This window comes from Chaetodon auriga, chromosome 17 (genome assembly GCF_051107435.1).
Source record: "Chaetodon auriga isolate fChaAug3 chromosome 17, fChaAug3.hap1, whole genome shotgun sequence".
NCBI classification, from domain to species: domain Eukaryota; kingdom Metazoa; phylum Chordata; class Actinopteri; order Chaetodontiformes; family Chaetodontidae; genus Chaetodon; species Chaetodon auriga.
Genome location: NC_135090.1, coordinates 12,626,244 through 12,642,012, shown reverse-complemented (window position 1 = coordinate 12,642,012; position 15,769 = coordinate 12,626,244). Strand labels below are relative to the sequence as shown.

The window sequence follows — 15,769 nt, the reverse complement described above, 5'->3', positions numbered from 1 at the left end:
CAGCTTTTCAGGCAATATCAAAAACAATATGTTAAAAAAAGAACAAGGGGAAATCCTCCCCCTCCAGGCCACAGTGTGACTCCTGTCTGCAGGCTTCCCTCCCCGGCTGCAGTCTTTGGAAGGAGCCCCCATGTTCCTCTTACGCTTCTCTAACTGGCTTCCCATCCTCACTTTCCTCTCGGGCCCGTGGTATTTTTAGATGCATCCTGGAGCTTTTGCTGCACAGGGAGGAAACTACACAGGACACACAACTCGCAGTCCAGCTAAAAACATCACAGACTGTCACGCATTCATGCAGGCTTATGCATATATGCATTGCACTCACTCACACTGACAAGGACTCTAGCATGTTCATGTCTGCCGTTGTGTCTTCACGCACACACACACACACACACACACACACACACACACAACTGTAGAGAGTTTAGATGTACTCTATCTCTTGGCAGTGACCTTGGTTCAACTTTCTTGTCCCCGAGCCCAAACATGTCCCCCCTCCCCACCCTCTGTGTCAGGAAAGTGGACAACAACATGTGTTTTCCCACAATCTCAAACTCCAGGGAGACTCAGCTCAGGAAGGCTATCAATTCAGCAACTGCTGTTGTCAAAATGTGCACACACTGCCTCTGTGTGCTTGAACTAACAAGTACTCTAATTAGTGGCGCATATAAAATAGGAACATATTTCTGAATAAGAGGTGCAGCCCTCACTACAAGGACCTACACAACAAAACCATTAGGTGAAATGAATAAAGCCCAGGTTCATTCTGATGATTCACTGGATCAAACATTACGTGAAGTGCATCTTTATGAATAACCATCTTCATGCTCCAGACATAGCTCCTGGTTACTGAGCCATTTCATCTGGACCTCCGTCTACGAGCAACATGGAACAAAAGCTGAGGAGGAGAAAAATACACATATGGAAATATCGACTCATAAACTCAATTTAACACCCCTTTTGTCACTTTCTGCATTGCCAAACGTTTTGTTTTCCTCTGAGAAAGAGCAGAGCACTTTCAGAGACCGGGTGGTATTATTGCCATTTTCCCCCTCCCTTGGAAGGAGTCACTGAAAAGTTTCAGTCACACATTTTGGAATGTTTCATCTTCTGCTTTTAGCCAGGTGTCCTGTGCCAAGGTGAGGAATCAGCATCGAAGTGGAAGCGTGAAACTTAAAAATGTTGGACTGGCTGTCAGAAATTTCTGGGTCAGTGGATTCGTGGCAAGTGTAGCAACATGAAACCAGGAAAAAGTCAGGTGTTGGGACCGGGGATAAAAGACTTTATTAAGCTAATGTGACTGAAAAAGGTGGCGTTCGCTGACTAAAACATGATCCGCCTCCTCCTCCTCTCCAGATGTCATCACTTAAGCACACATGTACACTCAGCAGAAAGCTCACCTGGGATAATATGTTAATGACAATCCTATTTGACACTGTGGCTGGTCTCAGGTTTCAGCTGAAAGCAGCACTCAAATAATCGCTTGCTTGCTGCATCACTTTACACCTGCAGCTGTTTAGCATCAGACAAACACCGCGGCTGTCATGGAAACTGAGGTATGTAATATTATGTTAAGTGGACCGAAGCTGAGGCTCTTGGCTCGTTTGTGGCTGGCAAACTGTTTAATTGCACCCCGGAAAGGAATCTTGTGACCCAAACTGGGCCTTGAGTGAGGACGGCCAAGAACAACAGGCTCAGCTATGAAATTAGAGGGTTTTAAAGAAGCTCATTGACTGGAGTATATGGGCAGGCAATATAGCTTAACACAAGAAGGCACACACACAAACATATACACACGCACGCACAGTGTTTCCATCACTTTAGGGGACATTATATAGACTTACATTAATTTCTTGGAGACTTACCCAAAGCATTACCAAGACCACTACTTGCCAAACCCTAACACAAGTCTTCACCCTGACGTTAAATGATTTACATTATGGGGACTTGTATTTGGTCCCCATAAGGATATCCCCTCAACGTGAGTAATACAAATAGATACACATACACAGAGGGAGAGAGAGAGAGAGAGAAACTGCTTTTTAGCACATTTTAATCCCATAACAAGCGGATCTGAGACTAAACAGCTCAAGTCTTCTAGCAGCAGCGATAAACACACTCTTAACATGCTCTCTGCAGTCACCTCCAGGAAATAATCCACCTCGCAGCTCGCTGTCAGCTCTCTCCCGCCTGTGCACCGAGCACGTCGCCACGCACCCATCAGCTCACCTCTCCCTTTGATTGGTCGCCATAACAACATCACCATGGTAATCAGCGTACATTGACTTTGATTCTATTTATGTGTTGATATCGGCTGACGTGGAAACCTCAAATTTGTGTTCTCCGCTGACATGCGCTGACAGATGAAGGATGATGGAGGAATGTCAGCTGTCACCACTCTGGCTTTTGGACTTTGGTTTTGTTTTTGTGTTTGGCATTCACAGGTGCAGGCAGGCGCACACACACACACACACACACACACACACACATGCACGATTACATACACCCACACACATGGCACATCAGCCAATTTGGCACAATGGTAACAATCACAAATCCAGCTGCAATGACAGGTGTATGTCTTATAATCTTGTTATATCTTTGCTGTCCAATTAACACTATGTTGACAAAACTGTTCTGGTCCTTAAGCGAAATAAACCGCTTAAAAACTGGTGGATGAGCTGATTCACAGGACAGAAATAATATGCAAAAACACTACAAAGACCCCTTTGTGTGTATGTGTGTGTGTGTGTGTGTGTGTGTGTGTGTGCGTGTGTGTGTGCGTGTGTGCCATGAATATTCTGGGTCTGAGAAATTTGAGTTAAGTTCGAAACAGAGAGATAAAAGACAAGAGAGTTTGTATGTGTTGTGAGAGTTTCGGGTGTTTTTTGAGCTCTAGGGTGTATGCGAATGGAAGTTTATAGGGTCTCGTGTCAGTCCCTGGGAATCACACATAAAAAAACAAACAAACACAAGAGGAAGCAGGAAAACAGCTCTGTAAAGCCCAAAACAGAGTTGGAAAAAGTTTGTGAAATCAGGATTGGTGAGGGGAAGAGAAGCAGCGAGGCTACAGAAACGATGGATCGCATAAGCACGGACTTTTAGAAAAGATCCATGCTTCATGGGGTCAAACACAAAGGTCACGATTAACCCCACACAGATGTGATGCTGCAACTGTAAATGCTCTGGAAGTCAAGATTCCCTGCAAAGACCTGGAAGAGGAGGTCTGGTAAATGGCTCCATGTTTGGGTCAGAGGTTCCACACCTCTCATCACTTCAGCATGAATCCTTCTTTCAGAGACACTTTTTACAGCCTACATGTGTCTAGTAGCATGTGGGTAATAGCCACCACATGTACATATGTGCTAAATCCAAATCTTTCCAACCACCGTGAGGGCTTTACCGTGACGGTGAGGTCAGACAGTGGTCTACGCACAGATCCAGGGAGGGGATTTGCCAGAATCTGTAAAGTGGTAAAAGAGAATCTAACTATCCTCATTGTAATTTTCTAATTTAATCATTTTTGCAAACATAACCCTTACCTCTAGGCTCAGGACAGAGGAAGATTTATGAACATCATGACCAGGCTTTCAACCTGCGCAGCCTGTTCAGCCGGTGTGGATTATTACACCAGATGCTTTTACTCGGCCCATAAAAATATCGTCGTTCACAGGAAATAATTAAACATTTACTGCCCGGTGCAGACTCTTCCCTATCGTATTTTCATAAGAGAAACTTAATAAAAGCATTTGTGGTCATTTCACTGGAGCAAAATGATCTTCGGCATGAGAAATCTTGCTTGGGGACACCACACGCACACACAAGCACGCACACACTCACACCACAGCAAAGGCTCCTTATGCACATCTGTGAGCCAGAGATATCTGTCCAGCATGTCATTAAGTAGCACTGCTGTAGATTTATATTCTCTCAGTCGTGCCATATGAGCCTGTCTAATTACATCCATAGTCTGAGGATCATCTGCATACACACACACTCACACACACTGACATAACACCAAGAAGTCTGTGAATGAATTTACTATTTGTGAGCAAAAAAAAAAATCAATTCCTTACTTCATGGGCATGGTTATTAGCATAGAGGGCATCAGAGGTTGCTGCCATGGTGTCAACAACGCAGCACCACATGAGCTTAATATCGTGGTCATCAATGGAATGAACGCTGGATGAGATGGTAGTATGAGTCGGACTGGAGTTAATAAGCAAATCAGAGAGGGAACAAATGGATCACATTGTTCAGTACTGATGCTTCCAACTCAAATAGCAACGTCAGCACTGCCATCTACAGGCCGAGGAGAGACGGAGCACCTTCAACTCGTGACCATAGAGCTGCGCTGTTTCTGAGTGTGACCCCTTAATATGAAGAAATGTGTACTAGAGGAGCCCAAAAGGGCACATGTCAGTGAGATGTGAAATCAAAGAGTGATTTGTTTCACCTGCAGAGGTAAAACTGTAGCTCACAAGAACAAACAAAAGGAAGAAAGCTGTCCATAATATTATGTGGCAGACTTCTGGTTCTTCCTATTTTCTACATCTGTCATAAGCACTGCTGTTTGATTCGGATGTTTTATTCGAGATTTACTCAAGTACTGTTCTTGAGTACACCTGTGCACAATCACCACTAAGGTCATTGGCTATATTTTGATTTAATTGTTCACTATGTTTATATAGGTTTAGATATGGGCATGTAAACACAACATTTCTATTCTATTTCATTACAGTATTATGACTTACAGAATTTATTCTTATATTTCTATTCTATTTTATTTATATCCTATTTAATTTAATTTTTTTCTTTTATTTGTGTAGTAGCACCTTGGGCCTGTGAGGCACTACGTATCATTCAGGTGTGTATTATGTATATGGATGAATGACAATAAACAAACTTGACTTGACTTGAAGTACAATTTGGAGTACTTCTACTTTACTTGAGGATGACTTTTTACTCCATTCCATTTATTTGACACCTCTTGTTGCTGGTTATTTTTGCGGATCCAGCTTTTAGATACAAAACAAAACAAAAATGGATCTCTATAAATTAAACCTCCCAACAGCATATAAATTAAATCAAACTTGCCTCATCTCGATCAGCTCCAACAGGAAATGCAGCTTACATTTAAATGCATCAATAATAACATCCCAGTGATGTACCGTCAAATGTACAATAGTAACACTCAGAAAGAGGACATAATCCACTCTGAGGACTGAGACTTTGAAATTTAACATTTTGCTGATAAGTACAATGTTGCTGGGCTCTTAGTGGTAACAGAGTAGTTTCGCACACTGGGATATCACTTCTTTTACTTAAGCAAAGGTTTTGAGTTCTCCTTCCTCCACTGTCTTTATTTCACATCAGCCCTCTCTCCTAGTCCCTCATCTAATTTAGATAATGTGTCTAATGCAGATAATAAATTCATGTCTTTGTGGACATGCAGACAGAATAACATAAATAATTTATTCCAAATGAATCCCAGTGCATTCCTTTATAAAAGCAATACAACTTCACAACGCCTCTTTAAAAACATGAAGATAAGATAAAGGGGGGAAAAAAAAGCACAACTATCTTATAAAAAGCTCCCATCAGCCACCACAAGACATACAGCGTATAAAATAGATTTTCTCAATGTTTGCATCTCAATAACTTTCTTTTTTTTTTTTTTTTGAGTTACATACTCAAACATGGACTGCTCAAGTGTCAAGCAGGTACCTCGCTCTTCAAACTGTGTGAATGATGTCATGCTTAAGCCTGAACGACAGTCAAGCCTGATGCTGGTTCAACGAGGACAGGGCGGATCGTCGTAGGACAGAAGGAGCTGCTGTTAGGAGCTCTTGCAGCAGCTCCTGCCCTTCTCCTGTGTCTCACTGGTGGGTCCGATGGGGTTGGACAGGGTCACAGCACTGATGGAGCCACGGGTCACCTCTCTGCTGGCCACCTTCTTATGGATCGCTGGAGAAAATGACGACACATCAGCAGGTGATTCAAAGAACTCAGACGAACTGAGGGTGTTTGGATGCGCTGAGCAAACTACCTGTGAGGACTTCGTTGAAAGCAGCTTCAACATTGGTGGAGTCCAACGCTGATGTCTCCATAAACATGAGGCCTCTTTTCTCTGGGTTGGTTTGAAGGGTGAGAGCAAGAGGGCAAAGATCACTAATCAACGAACTCAGACGTATTCGAGGAGCAACATATAACACTGAGCAGTAAATACACCTTTCATGATCAAAAACAAAGACAGCACCACCGAACCGACCTGCAAAGTCCTTGGCCTCATCTGAGGGCACGGTCCTGAGGGTCTCCAGGTCTCTCTTGTTCCCCACCAGCATGACCACGATGTGAGGGTCTGCATGGTCGTACAGCTCTTTCAACCATCTCTCTGCGCTCTCATAGGTCAAGTGCTTGCTAATGTCGTAGACCAACAGTGCTCCAACTGCTCCCCTGTAGTAGCTGTAAGTCCACACCAGGTCACCATCAAACATACATGAGCTGGATCTTATGTTCGGACTGGAGGCTGTTGTTGTTGTAAAATGTGTGACAGAGGTATAGCTAATGACTGCATGCACTGAAATCAGTCTCAAACTGATTTGAGACTGACTTCTCACCGCTTTATTAAGTGTCCCTCGTATGGTGTGTATGTGTATGTGTGTGTGTGTGTGTGTGTGTGTGTACCCACGCTGAGGTGATAGCCCTGTAGCGCTCCAGCCCTGCCGTGTCCCAGATCTGGGCTTTGATGGTGAAGTTGTCCAGCTGAATCGTCCGCGTGCTGAACTCGACGCCGATGGTGGTGCGACTGTCGTGATTGAACTCATTCTTAGTGAAGCGAGACAGAAGGTTGCTCTTTCCTACGCCGGACTCCCCGATCAGAACCACTGGACAGACAGACGAGAGGAGTCATTCTTTATAAATACTGTTATCTACTGACACCTTAAGTCCAAACATGTAACAGTTAAACGGTGAAAACTAGAACTTTCTGTGATGAATCAGATATCCTGTATCTCCTCTAACACGTGGAGACTTCCTGTCACCCTCACGAGACACTGTGACATCACACACTGCGGTAGACCAACCCTCGACTGCCTCCACTTTGGAATGAGTGGAATGGACAACTGTAGCCGGTTTATTTTAACCAGGGAAAATGGATATACAATGCTTATACGTCTCTGTAGTGAAGCAGGATATGTAAAATCATGCGTCTTTAACAGGTCAAAGGTCAAACGGTTTATAGCCAAAAGGACAGAAAGGTTCCACTTCCTGCTTTACTTCCTTTCCTCTCGCACTTTTACAAAAATTGGAGCAGGAAGTTACAAACATTTGCACCTGACAGGTGAAAAATGAACTGAAGTAATCCACGCTAAATATGTTTTATCTCTTCTGCCACAATCACAGCTTAAGTAAACATGACTCACCTTTGAAGACAAAGTTGTACGACTCGTCAGACCCCATGCTGGGTTGAGTGGTGAAATATTCCTGTTTCACTCGTGAAATATTCAGCAGCCACTTTCAATATCAGTTAAACACAGACAAAGAAAAACAAACAGAGCCTCACTCCTCTTCCTCTCCCTCCAGTGTGGAGAGAGGGACTAAAGGTGAAAATGGACAAGAAAAAGAAGACAGGTTCAGCTGCACCCGCTTCCTGCAGGGATAGGCTAACTCCTGATTGAGGACAGGCAGGCAGGCAGGGCAGGAGTCCTGCAGGAGACACCCGAGGGACGGCCGGAGGGGGGGCGGAGAGCAGGTGGAACAGGTACAACCACTTGCAGGTAGTCATGAGGAACAGACTCCACCCTCTCCAACGCTGTCCTTTCGCTCAGTGACTCAGATCATTTGTTTGACAATAAAGCTCACCTAACTGGTGGATCTGTGTACTAGAGCACAACGCCATTTTGCCTCTGATGCCCGGAGGGATGTGGTTGGAGGCCGTGAGTCGACCTGTTGCAGTAACACTCGTGTTGGATTTTGTTTGTACATGTGGTTATTTTAATGCTTTGTGGCAAGCAGATCAAAAACATTGATATAATAGTTGCAACTATCAAATACAGAGTTCACATGGTAGTAATAAAAGTTGTGATTATGCTGACTCAGCCATCCTGATAATGCTTTGTTTTACACGTCCATACATAATTACCGGATATAGTTTTAGAAAGCTTCCTGGAGAGACGTATAGATCAAGATGTTGTTCTCTGATTTCCAGGGGACATAAAGGAAATAGTTTACCAAAGTAAATGTGAATTCACAAGTCATTTATTCAAAACTTTACACTCTAAATCTGAACTTAGTGATTCCCTACAGACAAATTTCACTTTTTTTTTGCATTTTCTGTAAAATTACCTATAATTAGTCAGAAGTCTGGCAGACGCCTGCGCATGAATTTAGGGTCACATATTAGATATTTTCGATGAAATCATTCCTAAATATATATCTGTATATAAAGTGTTGCCTTGTGGCGAATAACAATCTGCAATATTTTCATGTTAAACAACAAACAGAAGCAATTCACATTCTATGAATGTCAAGGCCAGAAGAGGCTGATGAATGGAAAGCTGCGGGCATCACCTCACACTGTCCCGGGGCTATAATCAACTGACACAGAGTGTAGACTGTTTTTGACCATGTTTTATTTTTTTTTTTAGTACAGTACTGTTAAAAGTTAGTTTCAACATGTTCAATTGGGAGATGGATTTTTTTTTTTTTTTTCAGCTGAGGTCAACAGACAAAGCAGCTATAGAAGCAGTTGCCAAAGTTACCACAACTACAATGCTGAGATTTTCAAAAGGAAAAAAAAAATAAGACAACCTAGAACTTGATTTTAGAAACATATGGTGCCACCATATCATTACTGTTTGTAAAGCCTTTCCATTGTTTATTTACTTTTATTTTTTTGCTCACTTGATTTCCACGTTTATTTTTAAGCGAGACAAATCATAATCATCTCTAGGTACTAACTGCACCTCAAAAGAAGAAAAAATAGAATAAAAAGAGGAATCTGATTAAAATGAAAGGAAAGCTTGTTTGTTTAATTCATGTTGATTTTAACAGCATCCCCTGCTCCGGAGCTGTTACAGTGTGATATCTGATTATGGTTACAGTTCTGGACAATGCTGGGTGGAATTTATTGGGGGGTTTCTAATTAACTGACTGTATTGGGGTTGTAATTTGCCCGACAATGCTCTTCTAGGGCAGGGGAGGACAGAAGGCACAGCAGTGGTGCCTCAGAAGGAGAAGACACTGTGCACCCGTGAGTGGGCGCTTTTCTCTGGAATGACAAATTACAAGTGTAGGGAAGTGTGGAGGGCGTTGTTTTCTTAAGAGCTTGCAATAAATAGTGAAAGTTGTTGGGCAAAAACAGCTATTTGTGTAGAATGTCAAGAACAGGGGAAAGAGGGAGGAATGAGGCTGAATGTCTATGTGGACAAGATATCTTCCTGTTCTTGTTCTGTTTACCGGAAATTTCTCATGTATTGAATTGCTAGTTAAATGCTAACAAACTGCCTCACACCTGCCATGTATGAAACAGAGCCAACAGCCAATCACATAGCATGGGTTTAATCTGTATTGTGTCAATGTCTGTCTGCATACTTGACTCCAGTTTTATTTGAAGAAAACAATGAATGAAGAAATAGTTGGGAATCCCTTTTCAGGAGAGGTTTTCATTCCTTTTCTCTGCACCAGAACACCCCCTCAAGTTGAGAGTGGTTCAGTCCGGCTCTACAGCAGCACTCTGAGACAGAGATCTGGTTGATTGACGCCAAGAAGAGAAAGTATGGGGATTAGGGAATGATCTGAGAACAGATGTAGAATGAGGGTCTTACAGATCCTGCCCACGTTTCTTCTGTAAAGTTTGGGACAATACACTTAAAATTTCTCTTGGTTCTCTGTAGATGCTGGGTGTGTTGATGAGTCAGGTATGTATGTATGCATGTGTCTGTGTGTCAGTATGTACTGTATGTCTTTACGAGGGCTGTGAGCCCAGCAGTCTCTCAATAGCGGCATTGATGTCTCCTCCAGTAGCGATGAGGGCCTGCAGGTTGGCCTCGCGGTTGATGAAGCCCATGGCGTTCAGCTGGTCCAGCTGGGACTGGAACCGCACCTCTGGGGTCTGGGTCTGCAGCGGGGAAATGAATGGAACTTAAAAAAAATCTACAGATGTGAAGGATGTAATATCAGCGCATGGGTGTATGTGTGTACCGTTGCACTTCCTCCGCCACCTCCTCCAGCAAACATCTGGAGCATCTGTTGCATCAGCTGCTGCTGGGCGGCGTTCGTTCCAGCACTGCTGGGTGAGGATGCGGGGTTCTCCGTGGGCATGCCAGGAACTCCACCTGTGGGCATGCCAGGAACTCCACCTGTGGGCATGCCAGGAACTCCCCCAGTGGGCATGCCAGGAACTCCACCAGTGGGCATGCCAGGAACTCCACCTGACATCAAACTACACCAAAAGGAAAAACAAGAGTTGGAAAAACACAAACCTTCAACATAAAAAAAAGCACCATATGTGTCTGTGAGAGCATGCCTGGGCATGAGGCCTGGTGCTTCTGTCTGCAGTGTCTGTAGACCCTGTTGGATCTGCATTAGAGCTTGCATGGCCCGGGGATTGGTCATCACTGATAGGGCTTCTGGGTTCTGCATCTGCAACCAAAGAGAGTGTAGCAATTAATTAGCCAACTGATCTACAATCAATTTGCAGTCCATTTATTATTTATCCATTCTTTTTGAGACAAAAGCATTGAGCATGTCCAGATAAACATCTGTGATAAATTTCATAATACCAGGATCAAGGCTTGTTACAGTATATTGCCCCCTATGGGCCATTATGTCTCAAGGACTGTATAAAAAATGTAGTCTCTATGACATCACCCATAGGCTTCTGAAGAGCCACTGCGAAGCTCGTTGACAGTGCCTCCGGCTGTCGCCATCTTGGCAGTGCCAGATTTTGCCAAACTCCCAGCTAATCCAAAAATAGGCTAAGAGGTGGAGTTGTGGTGGGTCACAACCATAATTCTGCATAACTTTAAGCTGTTATATAATTTAAACAAGTGAGTTATATAAGAATTCACACCTGTACAGTTGCCATGAATGGGGAAATTAGATATAGAGCCCAAAACCATTTTTGTAGCAGGCTGTAAATATGTGTATTTCTGCTGTAAAGTTCAGCATTTCAATATAGGGGTCTATGGGGATTAACTTGCTTTCAGAGCCCACCTCAAGTGGCCATCTGAGGAAGTGCAGTTTTTGCCATATGCACGCTGGCTCCATTTCTAAACCTTGGAGGTTGGTGCTTGCTTTGCAAGAAAAACCGAAAAAATCCAGGACTGAGTTATCAGACTGGAATGTGTGTGGTACCTGCTGCAGAAAGATGGGCAACTGAGATCTGAACTGTTCCTGCAGCTGTGGGTTCCCAGCAAACAAGGGGTTATTCATCAAAACCTGGAAGAGAAAAAGAAAGACAGTCAAGCTAATGTGCCATTCCACATCTGACTATACTGCTTCCTCACTACAGTTGATATTTGAATTATAAAGACTTTAGTTCCAGCAACAAAAGCTCTGGAGCCTCTCTGTCTGTCACTGTTAGTCCAACACTCCACTGTAAGGTTGTTCTTGTGTGCAGTACAGTCAGCACTGTTTATTAGAAGCAATTAAGTCAGAGCTGTGTTATTTATTTTTTCTTACAATTTGCTGAAATGCAAGTGAGCTTAACAGACAATCCCCTCCGTTGAGTGTGCACTAAATAGCTGGGCTTATTGGCCTAATGCACAACAGGCCTAGCTAGATCCTACTATTTACAATTCACAACAAACTGCAGAGTTCAACATAATCAATCGATTCCATATGTGGTACACAATCAGAACAACAAAGCGCAAGCTTTGAATCTAAATAACCAGGATTTGCTCTGTAATACAACTACATCTGTGGGTGTTTTCTATATGGTGGGTGTGCATGCCCACGTCTTTCCATTCCGTACCTGGGAGGCCAACTCTGGATTCTGAGCCAGTGACTGCATCATACTGCGCATGTAGGGAGCAGACAGCATGTTCTGCATCAGCTGAGGGTTTTCTGAGATCTGCTGCAGTAGACTCTGCATGCCTGGGCTGTTGAACATCCCTACAAGGCATAGAAAAGAGAGGAGATTAGTTATATACAGTGTATGTGTATACAGATAAGTAAATAACAGATTTAGCATGCAGGGTCTACTGAGAATGATAGCCTGTTGTGTTACCATTGCCCAGACTGCCAGGGTTGATGCCCAGAGGGTTGGACACACTGGGGTTGGTGCCCCCAGTCGTGCTAGAGCTTCCTGTGGTGCCCCCTCCACTCTCAGAAGAGTTAGAAGAATTTGGTGGCCCCCATGGATTAGGCAGGGGTTCACGGTTCTCTGTCCGTGATGGCTGGGCACCAGACTCAGAGGTCCCACCTAGAGCTGAGAATGGGTTGCTGCCAAACTACAAGGAAAGACACACAAACAATACCATGACAAAGGTTATAGGCCGTGTCAAAACAAATCCTAACAAGGATTAATGGAGCACAAACCAACCAAGATTTGATCAGTACACATCGCTCCCAGATACCTGTTCCCTGGCAGCACTGAACATGGGTTCCTGGATGTCTGTGTACATCCTCCGCAAGGCATTGTAGCCTCCTGGGATGCTCTCCAAGTTGCTCAGAGCCCGGTCCTGGTTCCGCATCATTTCCTGCATCATGGCTGGGTTCCTTGCCAGCTCCATGGTCTGGGAGGTGAGATAAAACGGGAGAGGAGGTACGTCAGTAAACGTTTCTTTTCCACAGAACTAGTAAAATCCTGACTAAACAGACAAAAATGCAGTGGAAATCTACTGTTGTCAAGCCTATGCAACAACTAAGCAACTAAGTGCAATTCAGTGCCTCTCCATTTCGTCTACCTGTCTCATAAGCTCAGGGTTGTTGAGCATGTGGGAGATCTCAGGGTTGCGTTCCATCAGCTGTTGCATCTGAGGGTTAGCCATGATCATCTGTCTCATCAGGTCCGGGTTGGACATCATGTTCTGCACCAGCGGATTCTCCATGATCTGAGAAAGCATCTCTGGGTTGGACATGAGCTGCCTCTGCATCTGCTGCTGCAGCTCCATGAAGTTAGCTGAGCCCATGCCCAGTCCAGCCAGACCAGCCAGGTCACCAAAGCCAGCTGAGGGAGGCCAGATGCGTTACACACATGATCACTGTGGTGCTGAACAAATAAAAGGGTGTTTGACTGTAAATAGTTAGACAGAGGTGGACTCACTCAGTATGTTGGGCGTCTGTGTGGGTGGAGCAGTAGTGCCAGTAGAGCCTGCTGTGGAGGAGGGGTTGGTGCCTGGACTAGAAGTGGAGGTATTGCCTGCTTGAGTGGAGGTTGAGCTAGAGGCCGAGGTGCTGCCGCCATCTCCTGCCCTACAGGGATAATTTGCAAGTGTATGAGAAATTCAGTGCTTACGTAAGCTGATAGTGTGTCTGAAACTCAATGAAGTCAAACATAAATACAACAACAAACGCAGTTAACTGAATTCTGCACCAACATTGTGTTCCAAAGCAAATAAATCCTTCTTACAGGCCTGCTACAAAATGACCTCTTGAGCCAACGTGCTTTGGATAATAAAGCAGCCTTACTTGTGTGCCGTCTTTATGACTAGGTGAACTGTCAGGCCATCCTTGATGCCATGCTGGCTGAGGCTGTCACCATCCTTCAAGATCTTCCCTGCAAAAATCAGAACCAACTGGTCCTGTTTGGCTTTGAATCGCCTCGAGATCTCTTCTTTAAACTGAAAGATAGCAAGAAATGAAGAGAGATGAGAAAGGAAATGGGACAAGAGGGAGAGGTGAGAAAGAAGACAGGAAATGAAAAGGATAATATTAAGAATACGATGGTTTTATGTGAGCAGTGCTGCAAATATGTTTCCGTTCTGTTGCAACTTTCAGGCCTTAAATTCTAATTTCCAAGAAAGTCCTCTGTACTTATCCTATTAGCAGCAGTCTAAACACTCCAAATCTGCCAAATCACCATTACTCTTCGACTACTGTGGGAAGCTAAATTAGCACAGAAAACGTCTCGTCCTGAAGGAAGCTGCTCTCGTTACATCTTTTTTATGCAAGATCACTTCACTTACTTTCTGATGTTTAAATTTGTTTTGCTCAGCATTTCTTGTTCTATTAATACTGTCTAATTTTAAGTAGCTGTTTACTTATATCATAGTCATGTGTGCACCCCTGGAAGACCAGCAACCACCTTGTTGTAGCTGATGGGGATCAAAATAAAGGACAGAGAACAATGAATGCTGTTATTCGCATTAGCTCTCAGCTTTAACTATTTCACACCAGTGTATATAAAGTGTTCTTCTCAAATAATGAAAAGTGTTTGCATGATGTGTATCATATATGGAGCCTCGTGTACATAGGGATGACTCACTTGGATGTGAGGGACGTAAGGCCAATGTCTCAACATGAAACATCTGAATATATAACCATGAAACACATACAGCCAGACAAAAACGGCTACTCAAGACCACACAGTAACCAAAAAAGCTATCCCAGATGACAAACAAAGCTAAAGAAACTACGATTTGCTTCTGGCTACATGGATTACATTATAGTTTCACAGTAACACGTCGCCAAGCCAACAGTAGCTGGGAGTACTGTATATTCCCTAGAAAGCTGAATGACTCAGTGGCAGCAGTGAGAATGTTCTAGAGTGATAGCAGCTTTAGCATTTTGAAAGCTGTTGAGCCGAAATGGGAAATGAAAGGCGTTCAGCATATCATACTGCCCAAAACCACTTCTGTGAATCTGTCAGGCCATTGTTGCTTTTGCAGTGGGCACAGCAAGAGCACAACCCGTCAGCTGACACTTGTTTGGCTACATACTAAGCTAACGTCGGCTAAGCTAGGAAGCTGAGTTAGCTAGCTAGGTAACTGTTACCGTTAGCTGGCTAGCCGGTTAGCCATATCAAATAAAACATGGTTACATCGCTCTTTGAGGTGTCAACAACGTCGATAACGCGGAACAATTGTTGATATAGGTAGTAATACTTTCATTAGACACGACCTCTTTGATTTCACACACTATCAGTTAGCCGGTAAGAAAGACGATGCTATGCTAATGCTCACACGGCTAACTAGCTTCCTAGCTGAAGTTGTGGGCAGGGGCATGACGTTAGAGCACGGCGTTGAACCGCACTAGCCAGCTCCCCACCTGCGAAATCAACAAACCTGAGTGACAGAGGCATCTTCTGCGATGGCGATTTCTTCTTTGTCTTTAGGAGTTTTAACTGTGACCTTAATAATAGTTCCCTCCGATGCTTCAGGTTTATTATTGTTGTTATTACCAGGATCTGCGGCGCCTTGGTCAGCCATCTTTACTCCGCCGATGGAACAGCTCGGGTCTGGCGTCAGCTTCCGGGTCACGAGAGGTCAAACCTCTTTCGAGAACGAACGTTTGCCTGGTGACACACGATACAAGTATTAAAACGTGTCTTTTCCCTGAAATTTCTGTTGTTGGTACAGTTTTATTTTCGGCTTGATAAAGAAGCTGAATGTCATAATAGGAGTGCTATTGCTTAAATAAAAACAGTAAATCATTTGACTTAACAGATGGCCAGTGTCAGGAAAGTTGTTGGACTATTTATTCTGACAAATATCAAAGTGTAACAGGCCTCTGAAAATATATCGACCAAATTAAGTAATGCAGAAACCATTAGTTACTTAGCAATTGTCAGAAAATTAATTACCAACAATTTTGATGATCACTG

The 15,769-nt window shown here is 43.7% G+C and overlaps 2 protein-coding genes across 2 annotated transcripts; both read right to left on the bottom strand.

The window, feature by feature from the left end:
- Positions 1-4,961: 4,961 nt before the first annotated feature.
- On the bottom strand, positions 4,962-7,677 carry LOC143335241 (ras-related protein Rab-25-like). The gene is made up of 5 exons (XM_076754512.1): positions 7,425-7,677; positions 6,692-6,887; positions 6,272-6,465; positions 6,050-6,130; positions 4,962-5,967 (listed from the first exon to the last, which is right to left on the bottom strand). Exons 1-5 carry the CDS (start codon positions 7,459-7,461, stop codon positions 5,840-5,842), a joined length of 636 nt encoding a protein of 211 aa, XP_076610627.1. The 5' UTR covers positions 7,462-7,677; the 3' UTR covers positions 4,962-5,839.
- Positions 7,678-8,611: 934 nt separating this feature from the next.
- LOC143335218 (ubiquilin-4-like) lies at positions 8,612-15,405 on the bottom strand. Its single transcript, XM_076754483.1, has 11 exons — positions 15,231-15,405; positions 13,636-13,787; positions 13,271-13,419; positions 12,912-13,174; positions 12,582-12,740; positions 12,233-12,455; positions 11,978-12,117; positions 11,359-11,442; positions 10,529-10,644; positions 10,204-10,444; positions 8,612-10,120 (listed from the first exon to the last, which is right to left on the bottom strand). The coding sequence occupies exons 1-11, from the start codon at positions 15,372-15,374 to the stop codon at positions 9,968-9,970; spliced, it is 1,824 nt and encodes a 607-aa protein (XP_076610598.1). The 5' UTR covers positions 15,375-15,405; the 3' UTR covers positions 8,612-9,967.
- Positions 15,406-15,769: the final 364 nt, after the last annotated feature.

Coding starts and splice junctions, on each gene's coding strand:
- LOC143335218 (XM_076754483.1), bottom strand. CDS start 15,374: ATGGCTGACCAAGGCGCCGCAGATCCTGGTAATAACAACAATAATAAA. Junction 13,420..13,635: donor GTCATAAAGACGGCACACAA/GTAAGGCTGCTT, acceptor TTATCCCTGTAG/GGCAGGAGATGGCGGCAGCA. Junction 10,121..10,203: donor GTGGCGGAGGAAGTGCAACG/GTACACACATAC, acceptor TCCCCGCTGCAG/ACCCAGACCCCAGAGGTGCG.
- LOC143335241 (XM_076754512.1), bottom strand. CDS start 7,461: ATGGGGTCTGACGAGTCGTACAACTTTGTCTTCAAAG. Junction 6,466..6,691: donor TACAGGGCTATCACCTCAGC/GTGGGTACACAC, acceptor GTGGACTTACAG/CTACTACAGGGGAGCAGTTG. Junction 5,968..6,049: donor TTTCAACGAAGTCCTCACAG/GTAGTTTGCTCA, acceptor CATTTTCTCCAG/CGATCCATAAGAAGGTGGCC.